Source organism: Tuber melanosporum (assembly GCF_000151645.1).
Source record: "Tuber melanosporum whole genome shotgun sequence assembly, scaffold_18, strain Mel28".
Taxonomy (NCBI): Eukaryota; Fungi; Ascomycota; class Pezizomycetes; order Pezizales; family Tuberaceae; genus Tuber; species Tuber melanosporum.
In genome coordinates this window covers 848,919-860,897 of record NW_003298841.1, presented here as the reverse complement: position 1 = coordinate 860,897, position 11,979 = coordinate 848,919, and the positions used below count along the sequence as shown (strand labels likewise).

The 11,979-nt window shown below is 46.5% G+C and overlaps 2 protein-coding genes; one reads left to right on the top strand and one right to left on the bottom strand.

The window, feature by feature from the left end:
* Positions 1–3,023: 3,023 nt before the first annotated feature.
* On the bottom strand, positions 3,024–4,460 carry GSTUM_00005230001 (uncharacterized protein; the record flags this gene model as incomplete). The annotated part of the gene is made up of 4 exons (XM_002837240.1): positions 3,024–3,052; positions 3,098–3,134; positions 3,174–3,906; positions 3,994–4,460. 4 exons carry the CDS (start codon positions 4,458–4,460, stop codon positions 3,024–3,026), a joined length of 1,266 nt encoding a protein of 421 aa, XP_002837286.1.
* Positions 4,461–9,295: 4,835 nt separating this feature from the next.
* On the top strand, positions 9,296–11,487 carry GSTUM_00005229001 (uncharacterized protein). XM_002837239.2 has 2 exons: positions 9,296–10,950; positions 11,034–11,487. Exons 1-2 carry the CDS (start codon positions 9,338–9,340, stop codon positions 11,146–11,148), a joined length of 1,728 nt encoding a protein of 575 aa, XP_002837285.1. The 5' UTR covers positions 9,296–9,337; the 3' UTR covers positions 11,149–11,487.
* Positions 11,488–11,979: the final 492 nt, after the last annotated feature.

Genomic DNA, 11,979 nt, shown 5'->3' with positions numbered 1-11,979 from the left:
ATTGGGGGTGTGTGCCTGGCGGTTGGCGGGAATGTCCCGAGATCATTGAGTAGGGGCATTCGGGAGGGTTTCTACTGTGGAGGGGGTTATCGCGGGGTCACATTTAGGTGGCGGTAGTGGGATTTTTGTATTTTGTATGGGTAACTTGGCTGGTGGGCAGGCTGGGCTGAGGAGGATTTTCTTTACCGATGATGGTTTTTGTACTTAGTGTTCGTGTTAGGGTATGGCGTGGGCATGTTTGAGGTATGGGGCTGGAGGTTTAGTTAGTTTGTAGTTAGTGGTATCCGGGATGTGACAACCTGGAGGCCCGGCCCTGGGGCTCATCGTATGCTAGTGTTGGCGGTACAAGTTTAAATAAAATTAGATTGACTTCTAAGTACTTTTCCTACTTATTACTTTAACGAATATAAAACATCTTTACGATTTTTATCATTATTGCAACGTTATTGTTACGCCAAGAAAAGTCCTTTACGAAAACGAGTTAGAGAAAGCTTACGATAGGCGTTCCCGATAGGAAACATAAGGTCTTGTACTATCAGTAACGTAGGCAGAGGCCCAGAGCTATCGTAAGACAAATAAACAAGAAGAAAGAAAGAGAACTATCGTTCCCCATCGCCAAGAACTAACTATCCAACGAGGGATTGTTACACCGACTCTCCGACATTCCTGATTCGAGTACTACTGTTGGAAACTGCCTTCGAATTCCATTGATGATTGGAGTCTATGCAAGATCAGCAGTTTTTCCAGAACCAGTACATGCACCAACAAAGTTATTATAAACTATTAAATCATTAGTATAAACTAGGGAGTTCTATAGGGTAGAGCCAAGAGACATACAAATTAACGAATTAGTCATTTGCCTGTATCCCCTATGTGTAAGAAGACCATTATAGATCCAAGAAGAGAACTCCCTTCGCATCCAGGTAACTGATGTTTCGTGAAGGCGGCCTGCCATTACAACACGAAGGTATCCGTCGGGGGCTATGAAATGGACTCTAGTAATACTAGTAGTTAGTATCTTCTCACACTGGGCATATACAAGGTATAGGGATAAAGTATCTGAACAGTTAATTTTGGTTAACCTGCAAAATGAACCCTGTTCTGTAGGAAAACTTTATCCCTGGCATTTGTACTCACTGGAATCCAAGAGTGTTAACATCGGGAGGGTAAAGTTTTTTTAGAACCCGGGAGGAAACAGCGGGATCAAGTTTTGGGAACACAATAAACTGGCAGTCACGAGTCCCCAGTTCCCGATAAATTCGTTTGATTATTTCCTCTGCCATGGTGAGGTGGGGTGTTTGAACTGGTGGGGGTGTTGGTAGAGCTTGCGTGTTTTTGATAGAGGACTTCGCCAAAGGACACGCAACAAGGTAGCGACTGTTGAGGTTACCCGACCTTTGACCCAGTCCCTACGATATGCAAGGGATACCGGTATGGGAGCAGGGTTGGCGGTGACGGGGTGGTCACCCCCAAAACTCAACCTGACCGGTCACCACCCATAAAAGGTGATGTCAAATTTACGGTGGTGTAAACACCAAGTACTAGTAGTCCCGTAGTCTCTCGGTATTATGCCAAGCCTCTTATTTCCCGTCACCCCCCATTACCCCTCGTCACCCCTTCTTCCTGACCACCCGTCACTGACTATGGTCAGTTCTCTGACTAGACACTTGGTACTAGGGAGGTTTTGCACGCAGTATAAGATAACGACAACGACCGAGCCTTGGCGCCGAGGCTGGGGCTGGTAGTTCTCTAATTCCGAACAACGAAAGGAGGTTTTGCTAATGGAAGAAGCTTGGGGAATAAAAAATAGATAGCTGCTTGGTGAGTAGTTGAAATCTGACCCCAGCCGCAGTCTGTCATGAGACAGCTCTTTCTTAGGTACCACAATTACTTGGGTTATGCTGAGATACACGCAGAAGTCACTAGTGTTATTTTTATTTTAGACCCACCGTTGTTCGGGATAAGTTAACTCGGGTACCAATCCCGGATAACAGAATTTTTGTTATCAACACATCAACATGTGGCGGGTTGTCACAGCAACAACAGAAAATGGGGGTCTTGGCACTCGAATTCTCTTAGCAAAACCCCTACTGACGGGTCCTCGCAACACTGTGTGGGAGTAACGGGCCGCTTCCCTTGTGTGGATGGTCGTCCGGGCTACGGTAACCTGACGATGAAAATATTGTTCTGTGACTGACTCGATAAACCGGAGAAAAGAGAAAGCAAAATGAATTGTTCCCGATCAGGTAAAATGTAACAGACAAGAGAAGAACAAAAGGGGGTGAAGCTAAACCCAATTTAAATATGTGTCGTCGTGATCTAAACCGATGCTGAAGGTGTGATTGAGGTTTCACGAGTGCGGCCGATAGATTTATTTGTCACGTGGGTCTGATAAGAGATTTTTGGTGAGGCTTTCTCACCAATTTTTTCTTATCAGACTCACGTGATGAATATATCTATCGGCCGCACTCGTACTTGTATCTTGTCGCCCACACCAGTCCTCAGCCCCAGTGCCATGAGTCCTTGGCGTTGAGGGACAAAAATAGGTTTTACAAGTTAGCGCCCAGGGATGGATCATTTGGTCGTCAGCAATTGCCAGTATGGTGTGATATTGCAGGGTCTGGGGGAGGTGGTCATTTGCTCAAGAGGATCAATAAAAGGATCCCAAAACACCCGAAAGAGGCACCTAAGGCACCGCTCTTGGACCGCCGTGATGAAATATCACTCCAGGTACAGTACTCGTACAGTATGGTAGTTGAGGGTAGCAAGACACCCTGCGAATTTTTGCGTTGGAGGATAAAAAACCCCAAGTAATAGCTTTAACTGCTAATATCCAACTTTCATCTAGCCTGCCCTGATCTCTATAATGTTGCATCTCTATTCATTTCTAGGTTCTATAATCTCCATTCTTTATGTCCGTTAGTCTCTTATCCTTTTGCAGATCTCGACGGAATTCAAAGCGGGGAACCTACAATCGTGATATATCTACATAGGAAAAATGTTAGCAAACAAAACCTTTCAGTCTATGAGAAACGAAATGGACAGTGGGAAGCTTACTCGTGCGAAAAATCACAAGTGTAGTAGGCGGATTCGCCACCCTTACCAGTTCCTAACGACACTAGGATTTCTAGATCCTCCATAGCCAGGATCTCGCTTGCTCGCTCCTCATCGACATTTTCCGGCTCTCCATTAACAAGCAACTTCAGCTCCGGAGATCCATCGGTAGGAACAAAAGAAACGTTTGTCTTCTCCGGTACAACCCCTTCAACTCCGGAGTACCCCGTTGCGCAAAGGATACGACCCCAGTTAGCATCTCTTCCGTAGAGCGCCGTCTTAACAAGCGGTGATCTAGCAATTGTTGAAGCAACTTGTTTGGCATCTTCGAAGCTATTTGCATCTTTCACACTAACAGTCACGAATTTCGTCGCTCCCTCTCCGTCCCTGACCACAAGTTTACCCAACTCTTCCGCAAATCTCGTCACCACTGCTCTGAGGACTTTTTCCCCCTCGGTGCCGATCTCGATTGTTTCCCCACCGGCAGCACCGTTTGCGAGAAGAGCTACTGTGTCGTTCGTGCTCATATCCCCATCTACAGAGATTGCGTTGAAGGAACGCTCAATAGCGTGCCCAAGGATACTCTGTAACGCATCCGGAGAAACAGGTGCATCAGTGGCCATGAATCCGAGCAGCGTGGCCATATTAGGATGAATCATGCCAGCCCCCTTAGCCATACCAGCGATTGAGTACTCCGTAGGAGATCCTGGGAATTTGAAGCTTTTGGAACAGAGTTTGGGAAAGGTATCAGTTGTACAGATAGCCTTCGCAGTGTTCAACCAAGCCTCATGCGAAGTTCCCACGGTCTTGTAAGCATTGGGTATCCCATCGAGAATCCTCTGTATCGGCAGTCTAGATAAATTCGCATCCCCAAAGTCAACATCTCCTTCAATTGATGATATTCACCCCACATCGAATGTCAAAGGGTGTCTAAAATACCTCTGGCCAATAACCCCTGTGGACATAACAACAGTGCTTGCCTCCCCCTCTCCCACCAAGCCATCCACGGCTTTCCCCATAGCAATCGCATCCTCCAACCCCCCCTTCCCGGTAACCGCGTTCGCGCAGCCACTGTTCACGACCAAACCCCGAACCCCGCTTCCCCTCCTAGCATTCAACATCTCCCGACTCACCAGCACAGGCGCCGCCTTGAACACGTTCTTTGTGAACACTGCCGCCGCGGAACATGGCAGTTCGGATGTCACCAGTGCGAGATCGAGAGACTTGCCGTCCTTCTTTACACCACAATGGATCCCGCCCACATTGAAACCTTTAGGGTATGTGCCGAATTGGGGTACATATTTCCATTTTGCGTTGGGGGTTGAGGCGCTGGTGGGGTTTGCGGTGGTGTAGTTGCGTGCGTTTGGAAGACGTTTGATGAGTGGGCGCTTTAGGCGGAGTGACATTTTGGATGTGAGGGCCGTATCTATGGAGGGCGGGGTTTAGAAGGGGGAGCAGATGCAATAACGTTGTGAAGACGGTGGAAAGGGTGAGTCAATGGGGGAAGATGGAGGTAGAGGAAGGGATGCCTCTTTTCTTTTCTTTTCTTTCTTTTTTTCCCTATGCTGCGGTTCAATTGAAGATCTGCCATCGTTCGAGAAACAGGACCTAGACCTAAAGCGAGCACAATGCAAACAGAAGCCCCATGTGGTAGACTAGAGTCAAGTATGATACCGCATTATCTGGCGATACTGGAAATGAAACTAGTACTTAGCGGGGCCATGTGGATATATTGTGAGGGTGTGGTGAGCTTAGCCAATATAAAAATTGGAGACTGTGAGATAATACAGTTTTCTTAGTGTTCCATTACTAGACGTCTACAGATTTATTCTCTATCAACATATTCAACTTCCTGATCGTACCCATTTGTCCCAATTATTCCACCCGGGGAACTATTTAACACATCCCTCCAATCACCAATTTGGAGATGCGAGGAGTTAATGTTCTTAACAGATAACTCTGTATCGCAAGAACCATCTATTGGCAATGTAAGACTCAATTTCTGGAAGGTTTCAACTACCAACTGCTGATGCTTTCTTCCAAACTCATCCCAAGCCTCGCCAACTGCTCTCGTAACCGGAATCCGGCGTTCATGATAGGAATACCGAGATCCGATACCTAGGAACCACCCTAGGTAGGGTAACCTCTCCCGAAATCGAAATCTCAGGTCTCCAACACCCCCCTCGGGCCCCCTTACGGGGCCCGCGTGGCATCATACATATCGATCTAAGTTGCGTCCTGTGAGTATTATACCACAAAAATCGAAGGTGTTAAAATAACACCGTATACGTCGCCGCCGTCCGTCCGACTGGATCCTGTTCGCAGGATATATAAGAGGGGACCTTCGGCTAGGTCTGGGAAGTATAACGGAGTGAATCCGTCAACTATCCAGAAAGTTACTAGGCTTCAAGAACGAGATATCTTTGGCATAGGCCACAAGTAATGGGACGTTTTCGCGCAAAGAGATGATGATGAATAGTAAAGGATCTTAATGAAAGACCAATACATTCACATCCACCCTACGATAACCAGAAGAGTCTGGAACTCCTGAGAATACTACCATCGAACCCAATGGAGTTCGAGGAGTGTTACAACTAGCTTCCGGTACATACTGCAACCGAGGGGGTGACTCCCAAACCGGTGACAGTAACCAAAATCCTGTTACCCATGGCAACCAAGGGTTACCAACCGAGGGATTATCTACCAACCCTATGGAAAGGCTTCCTGCAGGTAAGTAGGAAGTCCTCCAGAAAAGATCTATCGGTTGGGTATGGAGTTATGAAGAGTTGAAGTTAGATGACCTAGAAAGTCGGTAATAACAACTATCTTCACAGATGCAACCCGCAGACGAAACTGATCATTTCATCGACAAGGGAGACGATTGGAGCCAACACAGTTCGACTTGAGAATTGGGCCGTTTGTCTAAAAAGACTCTCACCATCGGATAATTACTATTGGAAACAGCATGACTTCCAAATAGTCATATTATAATTATCAAAGAGGGTGTGATGATTTTCAGGGTCTCCAGGTGTTCGCACCTTGGAAGAAAGCCCGACGTTGCGAGTTATATTGGAAAAAGGTACATGGTTGTATGTTAGTTAGATGTAGTCCGCGAACACTCAGACGCAGAATATAAATATCGAAGTGCCTTCCAAGCTTTAGACATCATCAAGCAACGGAGAAGAGACCTTAACAATATAATATTGTTCTTACGATTTTACTTTACTTTACTTTACCCTACTTTACTTCGCTCTTAGTAGTCATAAACGAAACGAGTGAAGTCCGAGCCTTCCTAGACAATCTCTGTCTATAAAAACGAATCTTGATCGGCCTAGACAACTCTGAAGTCTATCGGGTTGTCTCCGCCTAACAGTTCAGCAATCACGAAGGTGTTTGAAATAGGTATTTCACGAAGGTTCAGTTGGTTGACCTTCTCATAGTCGTCTAAAAGATTATCAAGGATATCGCACAGTAGGCTCTTAAAGGATTTATTTACTGAAACGTCGAGTGGTTGTACCAATCCTGTACAACCAACTGGGATTAAGGAAGGGATAATATCGTGAGATTGGATTGTTGAAAGTACTTCTTTAGTGCAGTGGAATTTGGCGACATCGAGGGCAAGGAGTTTGGGTCCTGGAGGTAGGGCCAGAACAAGCATTTGATCAATCCAATTGATTAATATCTTTGAGTTTGCATAAGCATTCTCATTCCAGCATACCGCCACACGTGTATCATATCTTTCCATCTCTTCATCTCTTTTCTGCTGGTAAAAGCAACTTCCCTTCCCTTCATATTGCTCTTTTTCTTTAAAAATTATAAGAGGACATACTTTATTCTGCCCATTTCCAAAAATAGCAAGAACAAGCGTCGCTTGACGCTTGTCCCAACAACTCTAGAATGCCTTAACCTGGACTGACTTACTTCCTTTATCTGTGTTGGTTTGACTATCAAGATATTCAAAGGAAAGTGGAGTCTCATCCATATTGCAAATGCTATCGAGTAAGTAGCGGCCCACTACTCAGTTTGCATCAGGATGGGAAGGATGAAGTTGTAAGTTATGGCGATTGAAACGCATCCATGAGAGGATAACCTGGAGGTAATCGTCAGGTATTTTCTGGGACTTGTTCATAGTAAACCGAAGTGTGATAGCATGTCAGCTTAAAAAACCATTAAACCAACCATCAGAAAAACAAAATTTTAATAAAGATGAATCAAGATAGCAATGGTGAAAGGAGTCTTGGGCCTGGCGAAAAAACCAGCTTCTCCATACAGCTTTTCGATCTTCACAGTTTTTTCAGTACTCATGATATAAATTGTCACGAACATGGCTTAGCGAGGAAAGGGTTTTCATGTGACACATAGTTATGAGTCACTGGTATGTTATTGTTTCACACATATGACTCATTCGGGTCATATGATTTGTTATGTGTGGGATTTGTGATGCTTTCGCACATTGCTCAAATATGAGTCATGGGACGTACATAGGGCGAGTGTGCCTTGCGAGTGTACCTTGTGAGTATGCCTTGCGGGTAAGCCTTATGCATATGATTTATGTTTCGCACATATGACTCGGTCGAGTCATATGATTGGTTTATTGCGTTATGATTGGTTTATGAGTTTTTCGCACATGACCTCGCTATGAGGTCATGGGGTTTGAACATGTGACCATGTTGGTCACATGATTAGTTTGTTATGATTTTGTTTCGCACATGTGACCACTTTAGTTCACATGACTAGGGGCGGAAGAACACTATATAAGGAGGCCGATGCGGCCGAGGAGGATAAGTTCTTCACGCTTTGTTCTAAGTACTTTTCCTACTTATTACTTTAAATATAAAACACCTTTACGATCTTTATCTTTACTGCGACGTTATTGTTACGCCAAGGAAGGTTCTTCACGAAGACGAGTTAGAGAAAGCTTACGATAGGCATTCCCGATAGAAGGTAAAGGTCTTGTACTATTGGTAACGTAGGCAGAGTCCTAGAGCTATCGTAAGACAAAAGAAGAAAGAGATAGAAACGAAAAGTATCGTTCCCCGTCGCTAAGAACTAACTACCTAGAGAGGGATCGTTACATAAATGCTCTTCAAGTTCTGGCCACTGTGCTAGTACTTGTTCTGTTGCAGGTACTTTCCTCTGACCCTTCTTACTGGCTACAATTTGATCCTCTTTCACATGACAATTATGGAGAGTTGTAATAGGAACATGGTATCTCACTGCCACTTCCTTCATTAGGGGTACTCGAAGGGAACCTGGCTCCTTCTTGGTTGGTCCTTGTGGAACTTGGTGGTTATACCACCACTTTAGGACCATTATCTTGAACTCGCGGGAGTAGGATCTCTGAATACAATAACGCTCTAGCCCAAACTGCTTTGTCGAGGGTGGGCTTTCTCGTATAGCTTTCGGTAGTCTTCTGGGCTTGATCGTCCGGTTGGAGCACTCTGCTTGTTGAAATCCTCCATAGCGTGCAACATGCTCGGAAGGCATTAATGGATTTAATAAAAGTTCAATATTCATGATAAAGAGGAAATCAGCTTCATATCCTAGAGATAGAAATCAAACCTATTTACACTATTAATACAGCACAGGTACATATACAATACTGGTATGCTACTCATTTCCCGTGTTTACCGATATCAATATAAACATACTGTGGTCATCAGTATGTTGTTAGCTACGACATTATGATTGAATTGGGGTAGTACAACCAACGTGGCAACTCACTTTTCTATCTAGTTTGGTGATAGTCCCATTTCCAGTATCGCCAGATAATGCGGTATGATATCACGAGAGGGGGAAGTCGCAGAAGTATCATAATTGAACAAAGCGAATGGCTCACTTGTTACTTGTATGAGTGATGAACTATGCATGTTGTGTTTCCTCATCATATCATATAAATTTATAGACCCTGGTGCTGTACAGTACTGTACTGCCTTTTCGCAATACCGGTGATCCATGAAGCAAGCTGTATCATGATAAATCATGTGACAACGACTCGGATTTTCAGGTTTGGAACCATAGACGAGTACGAGTACAGTACTGTACAGTGCTCAGGGTAAGTTAGCACCCTAACTTCTGACGGCATTCGGGGCCATTGAGTGCTCTTCTGGAAGAGTAAGCCTCAACTCCCTGAACGGGCCTTTCCCTTGCTCGGCGTGCATGAGCAGCACAACATCTCATAACCAACCACCCGACCGCCACCCTTTAGTAAAGCTTCCCCCTCTAAGACCTCCCTCCCTCCAACCGTACCAACAATCCTGCACCTACATATACCGGTAATACAATGAAAAGAAAACGAACAGTTTCCACTTCTCCCCGAGACACGTCAACAAAACCTCCCTCTACCACCGCCGCACCGACCCTGTCCTCCATCCCCCTCAACCTCCCAGCAGAAGCCGCCTCGTCAAATACACCCACCCGTCCACTCCCTCTACCCGAGACCCCAGGCAAGCAGCGAAGAACGACCCTCCTTCAGCCCGAACAGCTCAACGGCACCGGTCCAGGCGCGGGCACTGAAAGTGTGCACTCCCCGTCACCTCAGAAAAGGCTACGCACGCCAATGACACGTCACGGGAATAGTACCAGTGTCCGGTTCGCGGAGAGTGTGGTTCCACTCGGGGATGCAATCGGGGGGCCGGTGACCAATGCCGACCGATCGGCGCGAAGAAAGAGCGTTCGCAGGATCGTTTCCAAGGCCGTCGGCGGCGGCGAGGACAGTGACGACGAGGACGAGGAGGAGGAGGACGTGCTTGCGCGCAAGATCTTTGGGGATGACGATAGTGATGATATAGATGGACTACTCGCCGATGAGGAAGCCAGTGGTGTCCAGAAGAAACGCGGTGGGAGCAGCACAACGACGGCGTCGAGGAAGAAAAAGAAGCAGCTCGTGGAAGAGGAGATTACCGCGCCCATAGACGGCCCCGATTCTTACTTTTTCCAGAATCGAAAAGCGAGACTTATTACGTCGAATAGCACCCTCGCATCCCTCCCTGTGCTAGATCACAGCTCTTACTTCCGGCTCATTCGCGAGCATGGGCCTGACCATGTGGAAGATAGGGCCTACCTGGAAGGCCTACACAGGCAGAACTTTCCGCAGTGGGAATTCGAGCTAAGCCAGGGTTTCAACCTTTTATTGTACGGATACGGTTCGAAGCGGAATCTGTTAATGCAGTTCGCGAAGCGCATCTACCGCTCGCCTCGCGGCCTCGTGGTAATAAACGGCTACGTCCCCACTCTGACCATAAAAGACGTGCTTACAACCGTCGCAAAAGCCACAATCGGCCCAAACCACACCATCCGCTTAGGCTCCAACCCAAACGACACCCTAGACACCATCCTCTCAATCCTCGACACCCATACCGCAGAAGAAGAGCGAAAAGCCGAAGAGGTGGAGGAAGAATATGCCCCCATAAACCACCTAACCATCCTCATCCACAACCTCGACGGCGAACCCCTCCGCACAACCCGCGCGCAAGTCCTTCTCTCGCGCTTAAGCTCCCATCCAAAAATCTCCCTCGTTGCCTCGATAGACCACATCCATGCCCCGCTACTCTGGGACGCCGCCAGGGTCTCGCAATTCAATTTTCTCTGGCACGACGCAACCACCTTCGCCCCGTACTCGATCGAGTCCTCGATCGACGACTCACTAGCACTCATCAGCGGAAGCGGACGTGCTGGCGGCACGAAGGGCGTGAAATTCGTCCTCGCATCGCTACCGATGAACGCAAAGTCTTTGTACCGCGTACTTGTCAGTCATCAATTACAAGGAATCGAAGACGGAACGGCTGGCGCCGTGGGCGAAGATGAAGTCGGCGTGGAGTATAAGGTGCTTTATCAGAAGGCTGTCGAGGAGTTTATCTGTAGTAATGATATGGCATTCCGGACACTATTGAAGGAGTATGCTTCCCCCTCTCCGCGCTCTTTCTATTTTTATTTCCTTCTATGCTCTTGGGGATGGTGATGCGCTAATGCTGTGGTAGGTTCCAAGACCACCAAATGGTATCTTTGAAAAAAGATGCTCAAGGCACAGACGTACTCTGGGCACCCTTCAAGAAGGAGGAGTTGCAGGCTATATTGGAGGATCTAGTGGCTTAGGCTTATTTTCTCCTTTATACAAGCAAAAGGTTCCGGAGGGGCGGGTTTACTAGGACGCTCTATTCTTATTTATCATTATTTTCTTCCTTTCCCTCTCCTCCTCTTCTTCACAGTTGTATTTTTTACGGTTCAGTTCCCTGGATGAAGCAAGATGAGGATATGATACCGGCGGCAGTGCGCATGCTACCAGTTGTGTATAAAGATTTGCGTTTGTTTGCTGGCTTGCATCATGTCCTGTTTTTCTCTTTCCACCCTTTTCATCTCTTTATCCCTTCCAAAAAAAGTTTTTTTCGATAGATGTAATTCCGTATGAGAATAGGTTATTTTCTTCAGAAGCAATGTTTGTAGGAGTTAGCGGGTGCATGGATTATCACTCGGTCATGTAACTCATGTTGGTCTGAGGTGAACCTACGGTATTGTCGTACCTGTAGTCAGTTACCGTATTGTGGATTCGCAACTTCCGACATGAAACTGTCGGACCCAGTGCCCTGAACGCCACAACCGGCAATCCCAGTTAGGCAATTGTAAGTGGTAATCAATGTCAAAAAAGGAAAAAAAAGACTCCCTTGAAGTGACACGGTATGTTAAGCGACACACGGTATGTTCCATCTCATTCACCAAGCAGCTCGGCTGACCAAGGGGATATACCATTGGCTATGTAGGACATTCCCTCAGCAGGACACCCCAGTGGCAAGCACACTTTACCTATCCAAAATAACTAAGTACTTAGGGGTCCGATTGCGGTCTCGTTTCTCCCGACAATGGGAATGCGGCGCCGGATAGAACCCAACTGCAATGCGGGAAAACCGGGATAGTTAACTATCTAGAGGA

Bases quoted from the DNA above. Each gene is read 5' to 3' on its own strand.
- GSTUM_00005229001 (XM_002837239.2), top strand. From the start codon at position 9,338: ATGAAAAGAAAACGAACAGTTTCCACTTCTCCCCGAGACACGTCAACA. The intron at 10,951-11,033 runs GTATGCTTCCCC...ATGCTGTGGTAG, and splicing joins TTCCGGACACTATTGAAGGA to GTTCCAAGACCACCAAATGG.